Genomic DNA, 12,623 nt, shown 5'->3' on the forward strand with positions numbered 1-12,623 from the left:
CAACAAGAAAAAAATACAGTATATAGTTTTGCTTTTATTACCCAGTCTGACAGTCTCTGCCTTTTTATTGGAGTGTTTAGTGTATTTATATTTGATGTAATTATTGAATTTAGTTGGGTTTAAGGTTGCCATCTTGCGTGTTTTTCATTCATCTCTTTTGTCTTTTGTTCTTATTTTTTACTTTGGGTTCATTGAATATTTTTTAGTATTTTATTTTGGTTTCTTATTGGCCTTTTTTTGTTTTTGTTTTTGAGAAAGAGTTTCACTCTTCTTACCCAGGTTGGAGTGCAATGGCGCAATCTTGGCTCACTGCAACCTCCGCCTCCTGGGTTCAAGGGATTCTCCTGCCTCAGCTTCCCAAGTAACTGGGATTACAGGGATGCGCCACCACACCTGGCTAATTTTTGTATTTTTAGTAGAGACAGGGTTTCTCCATGTTGGTCCGGCTGGTCTTGAACTCCTGACCTCAGGTGATTCTCCTGCCTTGGCCTTCCAAAGTGCTGGGATTACAGACGTGAGCCACCACACCTGGCCCCTTATTGGCTTTTTAAGCTATACCTTTTTTCTGTTTGTTTGTTTTAAAGCCATTACTCTAGGGCTAATGATATTCATCTTTAATATATCTGCCTATTTAGAATCAATGTTTTACCACTTTCCACTTTAAAATCATAACCTTAGGGTGTAATTTCATTTACTTTGCCTCATAATATGTCTTTTAAAATTTTATGCTTCTACATACTTTATAAACCCCACGTTGATCAATTATCTTTTAGGGAAATTAGTTGGAGGAAAGAAGTAGTCTTTTATATTTGCATCTGTTTACTATTTTGGATTCAGATCAATAGGAAGGAATAAAGAGACTTTCCATTTTATAATGTCTCATTTCAGCCTGAAGAACATTATATAGCTCTCATGTAATGCACGTCTGCTAATGACAGATACTCTTTGCTTTTTTTTTTTTTTTGAGACAGAGTCTTGCTCTGTCGCCAGGCTGGAGTGCAGTGGCACGATCTCCGCTCAGTGCAACCTCCCGGGTTCAAGTGATTCCCCTGCCTCAGCCTCCCAAGTAGCTGGGATTACAGGTGCGTGCCACCACGCTGGCTGATTTTTTCTATTTTCGTAGAGATGGGGTTTCACCATGTTGGCCAGGATGGTCTCGATCTCCTGACCTCGTGATCTGCCCACCTTGCCCTCCCAAAGTGCTGGGATTACAGGCGTGAGCCGCCACACCCGGCCGTACTCTTTGCTTTTGCTGTCTTTATTTTGCTTTCATTTTTGAATGATTGTTTGTTTCACTGAATATAAAAGTCTAGGTTGACACTTTTTTTTAAAACACTCTAAAGCTATCAATCCCTTGTCTTCTGGCCTCCAGTGCTTCAGTGATGATGTGATAAGAAGCAGTTATTTGAATTATTCTGCTCTGTATAATTGTATAATTATTACACAACTATACAATAATTACTTGAATATTCTGCTCTGTGTCCTGTTATCTTTGGTTTTTGGTTTTTAGCAGTCTGGCTGATGTGGTTTTCTTTGTATTACCCTATTGGAGGTTTGCTGAGCTTTTTGGACCTGTAAATCTCTATCATCAGATTTTGGTAACATTATGACTATTGCTTCTTCAAATATTTTTTCAGCTCCAGCCTCACTTTGTTCTCCTTCTGGGATTCTAAATGCAAGTTGGATAGTGTTCCATAGGTTCCTGAGACTCTCTTAGCTTTTCTTTATTCTTTTTTCTCTCTGTACTTCAGATTAGAAAATCTCTTTTGATCTCTTTGCAAGTTTACAAACTTTCTTCTGTTACCTGCAGTCTGCTGTTGTCCATCCAGTGAGTATTTCATTTTAATTATTGTACTTGTCAGTTCTAGAATTTTCGTTTGTTTTTTAATAGTTTCTATAGTTTTTTGGCTGAGACTCCTCATCTATTTATTTATTAAGACTTTATTTTCTTGTAAGTCCTTGAACGTATTTACAGTATCTGGTCAAAAGCATTTGTCTGCTAAATTCAACATCTGGGTCATGGCAGAATTGGTACTGTTAACTGCTTTTCTTTCTTGACTATGGGCTACATTTCCTTCTTTCTTTGTATGTCTAGTAATTTCTGATTTATATACTGTATATTAAATGTTATGCATTGTAGAGATTTTGGATTCTCTTGGCTTGTTTTTGGTTTGGCAAGCAGTTTAATTACTGATGGATCTTGACCTTGGCTTTGCTTCATATTTCATTAGTGTGGGTCTGTGGAAAGCTTAGAGGAAATCTCCCTAATTTAGTGGGACTAAACTTCCAAACTGTGTATCCTGCAGATCTTTTCAAGTCTTGGTTTTATTTAGGCTTTGATTGGATGGATTGTCAGTAGGCCTTACTCTAGAACTTGACCCTTAATTCTAAGATATGTCCTTTCTAGTGTCTCAGCTTGATGCCTAAGGTATAGATGTTTCTTTCCACTCTGGCTGGGCCAGAACTCCAAAGTGTCTCAGTAATGTTTGACTTCTGTTTCTCTCTCAACCCTGTAGTAGCTTCCTTCTGTTAAGCATTGCATAGTGTTGTGTTCCCCTGCACCTGTGATGCTTGTTGTCCTTGTCCAAGGACTTCTGGGCTCCACCTCTGCATAGATCCCTTTTCTCTGGTATCCTGCCTCACAGATTCCTACTGCTCTAGCAATCTTGAACTCAGATCTTTGTGCTCTAGTTCTTCACGCTATAGTTAGGAAATTGTTCCCAGGCAGAGAGCTGGGAGTGATCATGGCACTCACCTTGAAAGTGTCCTTGTGCTACTTGTTGTCCATTGCTTGAAAAACAATGCTTCATATATTTCGTCTAATTTTATAGCCATGGTCGAGAGCCAGTCTGGTACCAGTTACTCTAATGACTAGAAGTCTCAAATATCCTCCCTCCCCCAAATACCTGTGTTTTAAAAAATGCAAAATAGAATTGGGGGTGATTTTTACTACTTTGTAGTCTGCCCTTTTCCCACTTGATTTTATGCTGTTTTTTTTGTTTGTTTGTTGTTTTTGTTTGTTTTTGAAACAGTTTTGCTCTGTTGCCCAGGCTGGAGTGCAATGGCGTGATCTTGGCTCACTACAGCCTCCACCCCTGGGTTCAAGTGATTCTCCTGCCTCAGCCTCCCGAGTAGCTGGGATTACAGGGGCCCGCCACCACACCCAGCTAATTTTTGTATTTTTAGTAGAGACGGAGTTTCATCATGTTGGCCAGGCTGGCCTCAAACTCCTGACCTTAGGTGATCCAACTGCCTCGGCCTCCCAAAGTGCTGGGATTACAGACGTGAGCCACTGCACCCGGCCAATTTTATGCTGCTTAAAAAAATACATAGATTTTTTGGCTAGGTGAGGTGGCTCACGCCTGTAATCCCAGCACTTTGGGAGGCCGAGGCGGGTGGATCACCTGAGGTCAGGAGTCTGAGACCAGCCTGATCAACAAGGTGAAAACCCATCTCTAGTAAAAATACAAAAAAATTAGCCAGGCGTGGTGGCAGGTGCCTGTTGTCCCAGCTACTCGGGAGGCTGAGACAGAAGAATTGCTTGAACCCGGGAGGTGGAGGTTGTAGTGAGCCGAGATCGTGCCACTGCACTGCACTCCAGCCTGGGCGACAGAGCAAAACTCTGTCTCAAAAAAAAAAAAAAATTAAATATGTATATGTATAATTTTTTTAGAGTGTAAATGTGTTTTTAGGCTGCATAATATGTCAGTATATGGCTAAAATAACTGTTGGGCCACTTTCCAGTTTTGAGGTACGCAACATTAATTTTTGCCACCAGAAATAAAATTGGTAAGCAAACTTGTACATCTTCATTAGCGTCCTTATTTCCTTATAATAAATCCCTAGAAATATATTTAACCATCGTATAACCTCTTTAAGGCTCTTAAAAAATATGTGCTAGAATAAACTTGAATACTTAGATACTGTTTTCACTTGGGTATGAAATATAAATGTTGAGGTTCAAGTACTAGGCACTAACACATTACTTAGCTTTTGTGGGATAACCAATTTTTATAAGTAGACTGAATAGACTGAATCAAGGTTACTTTCCATAAAAATTTGTTTCAAGTTTTTGTTTGGAATGTGGATAATAAAATATACTTTTCATTCCTTTTGAAAGGTGAATTATTCTTTGTTCTCTTTTTATAAGTTTAGTTTTGGGTTGATGTAATCTAACATTAATGCTACATTTTGTTATAATGAAGATTTGTAGCACTTTTTTATTATTTTAGTTTATAATTAAGCTTGAACTTTGCTGATGGATCTAGGTCAGCCCTGAAGTGTAAATTTTGCTGTTGGAATACATGCTGAGTGTATGAATTTGGCAGATTTAAGATAATGTGTGATTAAACAACAAAAAGACAGGTGTCTTATTTAAATAGACTGTTTTTTTTAGAGCAATTTTAGCTTCACAGCAATATGAAGCCAAAGTGTAGTTCACATACTCCCTGCCGCTCCGTATACACACTGTCCCCTGCCGTCAGCATTTCACCCACAGTGGTGCTTTTGTTAAAATCGATGAACCTTCAATAACACATCATTATCATCCAAAGTCTATAGTTTTACATTAGGGTTCACTCTTGGGGTTGTATATTCAATGGTTTCTTTCATAGATGTATAATGACAGGTATCAACCAATTTCGTGTTATAGAGAATAGTTTCACTGCCCTAAGAAATCTTTTGTGTTATGCCTGTTCATCCCTCCCTATCCCCCTAACCCCTGGCAATCACAGGTCTTTTTACTAAGACACTTTTCTTTTGTTAGGCCTTGTGGCAAATAGATATTAGGTAGGTACCTTAGTGTTAATGTGTGGAGAGATGTTTGAGAAGCAGGTGATCATCTGTAGGTGTCTTTTAGCTTTGACCTTGAAAGACCCATGTGGGGGCTAGCGTAGGGAAAAGTGCCTTACAAAAATGTGTTGGAGGGCTGAAATCTACTTGTCTCAGTCAATTTTTGGCATTGAAGAATGGAAATAAAATCACTATTCTATACACAGGATGTAACTTCAGTTTAAAATCTTAGAGTAGTGCGGAATTTAAAGACTTTTAATTGTAGGCAATCACTAAATGCTAGTACAGTATTTACAGGTATCCTAATGAAATTTACATACAATTCTCTTTTATTCATTTGCTTATATCAGTGTTTGATGGAGTACTTTATCTGTATTTAGTCCATATTTGGTAGAGAAATCACCATGGGGAGTAAGTAGATAGATGCAGGTGTATCACATCATTGTTAGGCTCCATTATACTTTTGAAATCTATTTGCTACCCTTCCCTTTAAAAGGCTGTAGACTAGATATGGTGACAAATATGTAGACACATTCTGTCTATTTGAAAGGCCTGTCTTTGTGCTAATAAACTTGGTTGCATAGTGACTATGGCCAACTAATATAGGTGAATTTTCAAGTTAACAAAGGTTTTCTGCCCAGTGTTTTTTTTTCTTTTTCTTAAACTTCTAAAAAACCAACTAATGCTTTCTTTACAATAAGAACAAAACTGTTTGTTTGTTTTAGCAAAATCACCAACCTCCACATTTGGTCATTGTGATATTTTAGCAGTTATTACTTTTGAGTTCTTTTTTAAAGTGTTTTACTTGGTTCATAATTTTTTTTTTTTTTTTTTTTTTTTTTTTGAGATGGAGTTTCGCTCTTGTTGCCCAGGCTGGAGTGCAATGGTGCAATCTTGGCTCACTGCAACCTCCGTCTCCTGGGTTCAAGCAATTCTCCTCCCTCAGCCTCCTGAGTAGCTGGGATTACAGGCAAGCACCACCACTCCTGGCTAATTTTGTATTTTTAGTAGAGATGGGGTTTGTCCATGTTGGTCAGGCTGGTCTTGAACTCCTGACCTTAGGTGATCCGCCCTCCTCAGCCTCCCAAATTGTTGGGATTACAGGCGTGAGCCACCGCGCCTAGCCAAGCTTCATAATTTTTATGGAATTTTTGTGTTACCTCTGGCAACTCAAGAGTATTAAGTATACGTATTTCCCCAAGCTATTTGATTATCACATTTGCTTATAAACTAGGTAAGGGCAGGGCCAGGCATAGTGGCTCATGCCTGTAATCCTAGTACTTTGGGAGGCTGAGATGGGTGGATCACCTGAGGTCAGGAGTTGGAGACCAGCCTGGCCAACGTGGGGAAACCTTGTCTTTACTAAAAATACAAAAATTAGCCTGGCGAGGTGTCGGGCACCTGTTGTTCCAGCTACTCTGGAGGCTGAGACAGAAGAATGGCTTGAACCCAGGAGGCAGAGGTTGCAGTGAGTCGAGATCGCACCACTGCACTCCAGTCTGGGTGACAGAGCGCTCTGCCTCAAAAAAAAAAAAAAAAAAAAAAAGGTAAGGGCAGATGTAAGACTCCTGAGTAAAATGCTTAAATTTCATTCATTCAAGAAATATTTACTAGGCACCTGCTAGGCTAGGTGTCAGGCACTGTTCTAGGTGCTGGTAGAGAATGGTTAACAGGGTGATTGGGATCCTTACTTTAGTGGCACACACATTCTGTGGAGCGGGAGATATAAGGTACACATTTAAACAAACGAAAAAAGGTTGTTTTAGGAATTGAAAAGAACTATGAATAAACCTGTTTCATTAAAGTGTTAAGGAAAGGGATCTGTGATTTAGATTGAGTGGTCAGGGAGGGCCATGCTGAGGAGATAACATTTGAGCTGAAGAGCTGGATGATGGAGACATAAGCCATGTGAATTTCTAGGGACAGAGCATTCCAGATAGGGGACAACACAAGACAAAAATTCTAAGGTGGGAAACAGGGTTAGCTTCGTCAGGGAACAGCAAGAAGGCCAGATTGTCCAGGCTTTGGGAATGAATAGGAGTGTGTTGTAAGATGAAACATGCTTTATAAGGCCCCCTGCTATAGAGAGGAGGCTGGGCCCAGATCACATACGACTATGGAAGCCATGGTAAGGTATTTAAGGGCTTTCTTCTTTTGTTTGTCTATTTTCTGCTTTTGATGGGAAACTAAGTGGTAAATTTGCAATCCAAGAGGGGAGACATTTAATAAGTACTTACATAAATATTCAAGTGATAGATTAAAATTTGGGGAGTATAGAATGACTAAACTTGGTTGGAAGCCTCAGGGAAGATTCTTGTTCCTGAAAAGTGACTTTTAAGCTGAGATTTAAGGAGTAAGTATGAATTGATTAGGAAACAACACAGGAAAGAGTACTCTAGGCAGAGGAATATTAAAGCAGAGTCTAGAAAGAGCTTAGCAGCATGAGGATCTGATGAAAGGTTAGCTTGGCTACTTAGTTTAAACCAGGGGTTCCCAACCCTAGGGCCGTGGACTGGTACTCGTCCGTGGCCGTTAGGAACTGGGTCGCACAGCAAGAGGGGAGTAGCAGGCGAGCGAGCGTTACTGCCTGAGCTTCGCCTCCTGTCAGACCCACGGTGACATCAGATTCTCATAGGAGCGCGAACCCTATTGTGAACTGCACGTGTGAGGGATCTGGGTTGTGTGCTCCTTACGAGAGTCTAACTAATGCCTGATGATCTGAGATGGAACAGTTTTATCCTGAAACCACTGCTCCCCCTTCTGTGGAAAAGTTGTCTTTCATGAAATCAGTCCCTGGTACCAAAATGGTTGGGGACCACTGGTTTAAAGAGAAGAATAGCACCAAAAGAGGCAACAGAGATTGGCGGTGAGTACGGGACCTTATAGAGCATGTGTAGGATTTTAGTCATTAGTCCTCTGTAACAGTGATTTTAAGGAGGGTAACCTGGTCAACTTTACATTTAACTATATTATTTAGTTGATACTCTGTGGAGATTAGATTGGATTGGGTAAGAGGACAAGAGTATTAATGAAGGGAGACCAGTTAGATGCTACAGTGTGAGATAAGATGGCAGTGACAAGTGCAGGAATGTTATCAATAGAGATTCAGAAATGAAGACAAATTAAGAAGGTGGTTATTGATTAGATTTAGGGGTAAGTAAAAGACACGTAGACGTATCTCTGTATGTCAAGGACAGCCAGCAAGTCTGTGCCAGCGCAAATGGGTGGATGGCAGTGTCAGTACACAGCTACACTGGTCAAGTGAAAATCACCATAGCATTTTGGCATTTCAAGGGGAAAATAAAAGCTTCTCCTGTTGGATTGGTTATTTTGAAGTTACTGTTAACTTACACCTATGGTGCTTACTGCGTAGCATACATATTTCAACTCATTGAATCCTGATGACAACCCTGTGAGTTAGGTACTGCTATGCCTGTTTTACACGCACCCATTTTCCAGATGAGAAAATAGGCGCAGAGAAGTTAAGTGACATGCATCGAGGCAGTTTTGCTCCCTACTTCATGGTCTTAGACCACTAATTAAGCTTAGAAACTTATACCATTTGCATCCTGTTTTGTTATTTATCTGGACCTACCTAATGAGACATTAATTTAGAATTTAACTGTATTACAACTTTTCCTGGAAAGTTCACTTTTTGCATGCATAGCATACCTGACTATTGCTATATATCATTGATATAGGCAGTGATAATATCCTCTTTAACTAAATATTGATTGCTTTTACTTTCAAAGATTCTCCTTTGAAGTGGCTTGCTCTTTATAATGCATTGTCATTGTTTGCAGCACATTTTGAAATAGTGTTGTTGACTTTGCTATATACAGTTAAAGGTGCCTCGTGATGTGGAGGTAGAGGCTCTAATAGTCTTTGCAAATCGGATAAGTGAGATGCTTCTTTTGGTAATAAGATTAAAAATCCACTAATGTAGTTATATAATCTTTGCTCTGTGAATATTGGTTATGTGGATAAGGTATTACTGAACTGTTGACTAGTAATGTACTACGCCTCAGTGGACTGGCTTTCTTCTCAGAGTAGGACAGTCATTGATTGCATTGAAAACAGTGGTTACCGTATGTGTCCTTAGAGTGGAACCTGACACTTAGTAGACACAGCTCAAGGAGGGGATCTCTTAGAAATTTTGATGTGGGAGAAGATAAGGTCTCCAGGAGTAACTAGTTGCTACGTGGGATCAAGCAGTTGGTAGAGAAGAAAGTCAGACAAGGTATGTGTCCTCTGAAGCTAGGTGTTTTTTTAAAGAAGAACAGAAACCTAGACTGTGGAAGTTTATCTCTGCTATTTACATTTTCTGTACTTCTTCATCACTATTCAGTAAAGTTATGTCTGCAAAGGTTACCTTATTTTAGTGTGTTGTGGTGAACAAAGGAAGGGTTTATATGGCTGTTTTGGGGAGCTATATATAGTCTTAAAGTGGTGGCTGTAGTGTTTGGTGAGAAAGAGCTCCAGTGGGAGATGAAATTCTGAGATATAAATGCATCTCACTGACTTTTCTTTACCGAAACATTAATCCTGTGCTTTGCTTTAATGAGGAGGCTGTAGTACTAGGTTGCTGTTATTAAATTAGGGACTCATTGTAAGTATCATTTTGGAAACTTGTTAGAACCCTAATTTTCCTCTTTAAGTTTCAGAATGAAAAATAACATGAATAATTTTTTTTGTTTTGTTTTTTGAGACTGAGTCTCACTCTGTTGCCCAGGCTGGAATGCAGTGGTGCGATCTCAGCTCACTGCAACCTCTGCCTCCCAGGTTCAAGCGATTCTCCTGTCTCAGCCTCCCAAGTAGGTGGGACTACAGGCGCCTGCTACCATGCCCAGCTAATTTTTGTATTTTTAGTAGAGACGGGGTTTCCCCGTATTGGTCAGGCTGGTCTCGAACTCCTGACCTCAGGTGATCCGCCTGCCTCGGCCTCCCAAAGTGCTGGGATTACACCCACCGCACCCAGCCACATGAACAATTTTAATATTATGTTTTTAATGTTTGTAAAGTAGAGTAATGTTTGTAAATTTTCTAGGTGATGCTTACAGGGAAAATTGGGATCTGAAGTATCAGGTGAAATTGATTTTTCCCCTCTTTAGTTTGTGTGTGTATACAGTTGGAAAAGTTATTTACAGAATAATACAGGGCTCAAAAACAGCTGCTGTTCACATGAACATTCTCAATGAAGTTAAGACTTCATTGAGATAGAGGCCATATTTAGTATTATTGTTTACCTGTATGTATAATGGTGTATGAGTCCATTTTCATGCTGGTAATAAAGACATACTTGAGACTGGGCAATTTACAAAAGAAAGAGGTTTAATGGACTTACAGTTCCATGTGGCTGAGGAGGTCTCACAATCATGGCCGAAGGTGAAAGGCACATCTCACATAGTGGCAGATGAGAAGAGAGCTTGTGCAGGGAAACCTCTCATAAAATCATCAGATTTCGTGAGACTTATTCACTATCATGAGAACAGCACAGGAGAGACCCTCCCCCATGATTCAGTTACCTCCCGCTGGGTCCCTCCCACAGCATGTGGAAATTGTGGGAGCTACAATTCAAGATGAGGTTTGGGTGGGGACACAGCCAACTGTATCAAGTGGGAAATCTTATCAGCATTCTTTGTCCTGTTACAGAGGGAGTGAGAAATCCAAAGGAACATTATAATGATCTATAATGGGGGAGAGGGCAATTATTTATTTGAAATTTTGCTTTAGTTGTGGTCCTTAATGAAAGTTTGTAATATAGGGATTAAAGTAACCAGTTTCTTTCTTTTTAAATTCTAGGTGAGAATTATGAAGATGATGACCTAGTAAATTCTGATGAGGTTATGAAGAAACCATGTCCAGTACAGATTGTTCTTGCTCATGAAGATGACCATAACTTTGAACTTGATGAAGAAGCTTTGGAGCAGATATTGCTACAGGAGCACATACGAGATCTTAACATAGTAGTGGTATCTGTGGCAGGAGCTTTTCGTAAAGGGAAGTCATTTCTACTGGACTTCATGCTTAGATACATGTATAATAAGGTGAATAGTCTTTTAAATTGAACCCAATTAAAAAGAACAAAGTACCAACCATGCCTGTTAAAAAAAATAGACAAAAACCAGAACTGTATATATATATATATATATTTTTTTAATTTAAGTGGTCTCACTCTGTTACCCAGGATGGAGTGCAGTGGTGTGATCACGGCTCACTGCAGCCTCAACCTCCCAATCTCAAGCAGTCCTCCCACCTCAGCCTCCCGAGAAGCTAGGACTACAGGAGTGTGCCACCATGCCCAACTCTTAAAAAAAACTTTTTTTTTTTTTGTAGCAGTGGGGGTCTCACTTTGTTGTCCAGGCTGACAGAACTGCATTTTTAATTCTATAGAAATATAATTCTTTATAGGACTTCCTGGTCAATACAGTAATGTAAGTTTGAGCTCTTGATTCTTCATCGCCATAATTCCCTTCTGCATATACTGCATATGGAAACATAATTGAGCATCTGTGTTCCAGGCATTGTGGCTCTAACCCAAGTTGTCTGAGTATATCCTAGAAGTCTCTGAAGTACTATTTATCTTCTTTCCCTTTTTGTTACTTCTTCACACTTTCCTTTTGGCCACCTTTACAGTGAGTAAAGTAGATGGATAGAGACCTTTGAAAAAGTATATCTGTGTTCCTCAGACAAGTCAGTTTTAGTGACCATTACCTTTGGAGATAAAGTCCAGTTCCTTAGAGTGGCTTCTGCAGCCATCCATGATCTCTGAATCTCATCTCTTGCCCTTCATATGTCAAATAAACTATAGTTTTTGCTGTTCCTCGAGTATGCCATGTTTTTTTCTCAAATATTATGGTATTCTTGGCTCATCTTTTCATGGGGGCCTTCCCTGACATCTAGGACTATATTACATCCTCTTCCTAACTCATGGTACAGGTTGTATGTTTCATTGATATTACTTTAGTTGCTTATTTTTTTCTGGCTACTTTAATCTCTGTCATGGGTGGGCCCTCTGTTGATTATCAAGCACCTGGCACAAGAATTGGGTCTTAGGAGATACTTACATTTTAATTGATGAATCTGTTTCCCTTCTATACATTTTCACTTTGAGATGGTACCAGACAATTGCTACTTACCTATCTCTCCCTGACTCTGACTTTCTCTCCTGAAAAAAAAAGCAAAAAAAATTTTTTCACTTGAATTGGAATGTTTTTCTGATAATTGTAAGTTGGGCTGAGGGAATGGGAGTTTGAAAGGGAACAGGAGAAGGAATTGGAAATTTTGGAGTAGAGCACTTAGTGGAATTGCTATATAGGGAAATTTTGACATTCAGAAGCCATATGAATTATTAGAAATAACACTTTGACAGAATTAGGTAATTGTCTAAACACCTGTCAGGGTGCTCACCTTTATGAGTTCTGTGACGTTTGTAATTGGGTGTGCAGTTCTCTTCGAGATAAGAAATAAGGTAAACATTCTCATTTGGTTTTCCAGGAAGCTTTTCAGTAAAGTTTTTCATGGGGATCATTTCAGGCATTCTCAAATATACCTGAGTATCAATAACATAGTTTATATTAGAGAACAATGTTTTACATGTTTGGGACATTGAGAAAGATACATCATTTTAAAGTTTTTCTCATTGATTGAGACGTGATCTCACTCTGTCACATAGGCTGGAGTGCGGTGGTGTGAACATGGCTTTTAGTGTCAGTTTAGTAGACTGCAGCCCAACCTCCTCTGCTCAAGCAGAGGCTGATCCTCCCACCTCAGCCTCCCCAGTAGCTGGCACTACAGGCATGCACCACAATGCTTGGCTGATTTTTAAATTT

The 12,623-nt window shown here is 39.5% G+C and overlaps 1 protein-coding gene across 5 annotated transcripts in view; it reads left to right on the forward strand.

Annotated features, from left to right (window-relative positions):
- ATL2 (atlastin GTPase 2) overlaps positions 1–12,623 on the forward strand; it is an 81,190-nt gene that overhangs the window by 22,460 nt on the left and 46,107 nt on the right. For 4 of the 5 annotated variants that reach the window (XM_054475336.2, XM_054475335.2, XM_054475339.2 and 1 more), the window contains exon 2: positions 10,594–10,838. The exons of the other annotated variant lie outside the window; for it this stretch is intronic. In XM_054475336.2, the coding sequence (XP_054331311.1) occupies positions 10,594–10,838 (245 nt within the window). The remainder of the gene's footprint in view (positions 1–10,593; positions 10,839–12,623) is intronic. 5 annotated transcript variants of the gene reach the window in all.

Source organism: Pongo pygmaeus, chromosome 12 (assembly GCF_028885625.2).
Source record: "Pongo pygmaeus isolate AG05252 chromosome 12, NHGRI_mPonPyg2-v2.0_pri, whole genome shotgun sequence".
In the NCBI taxonomy this organism is placed as follows: Eukaryota; Metazoa; Chordata; class Mammalia; order Primates; family Hominidae; genus Pongo; species Pongo pygmaeus.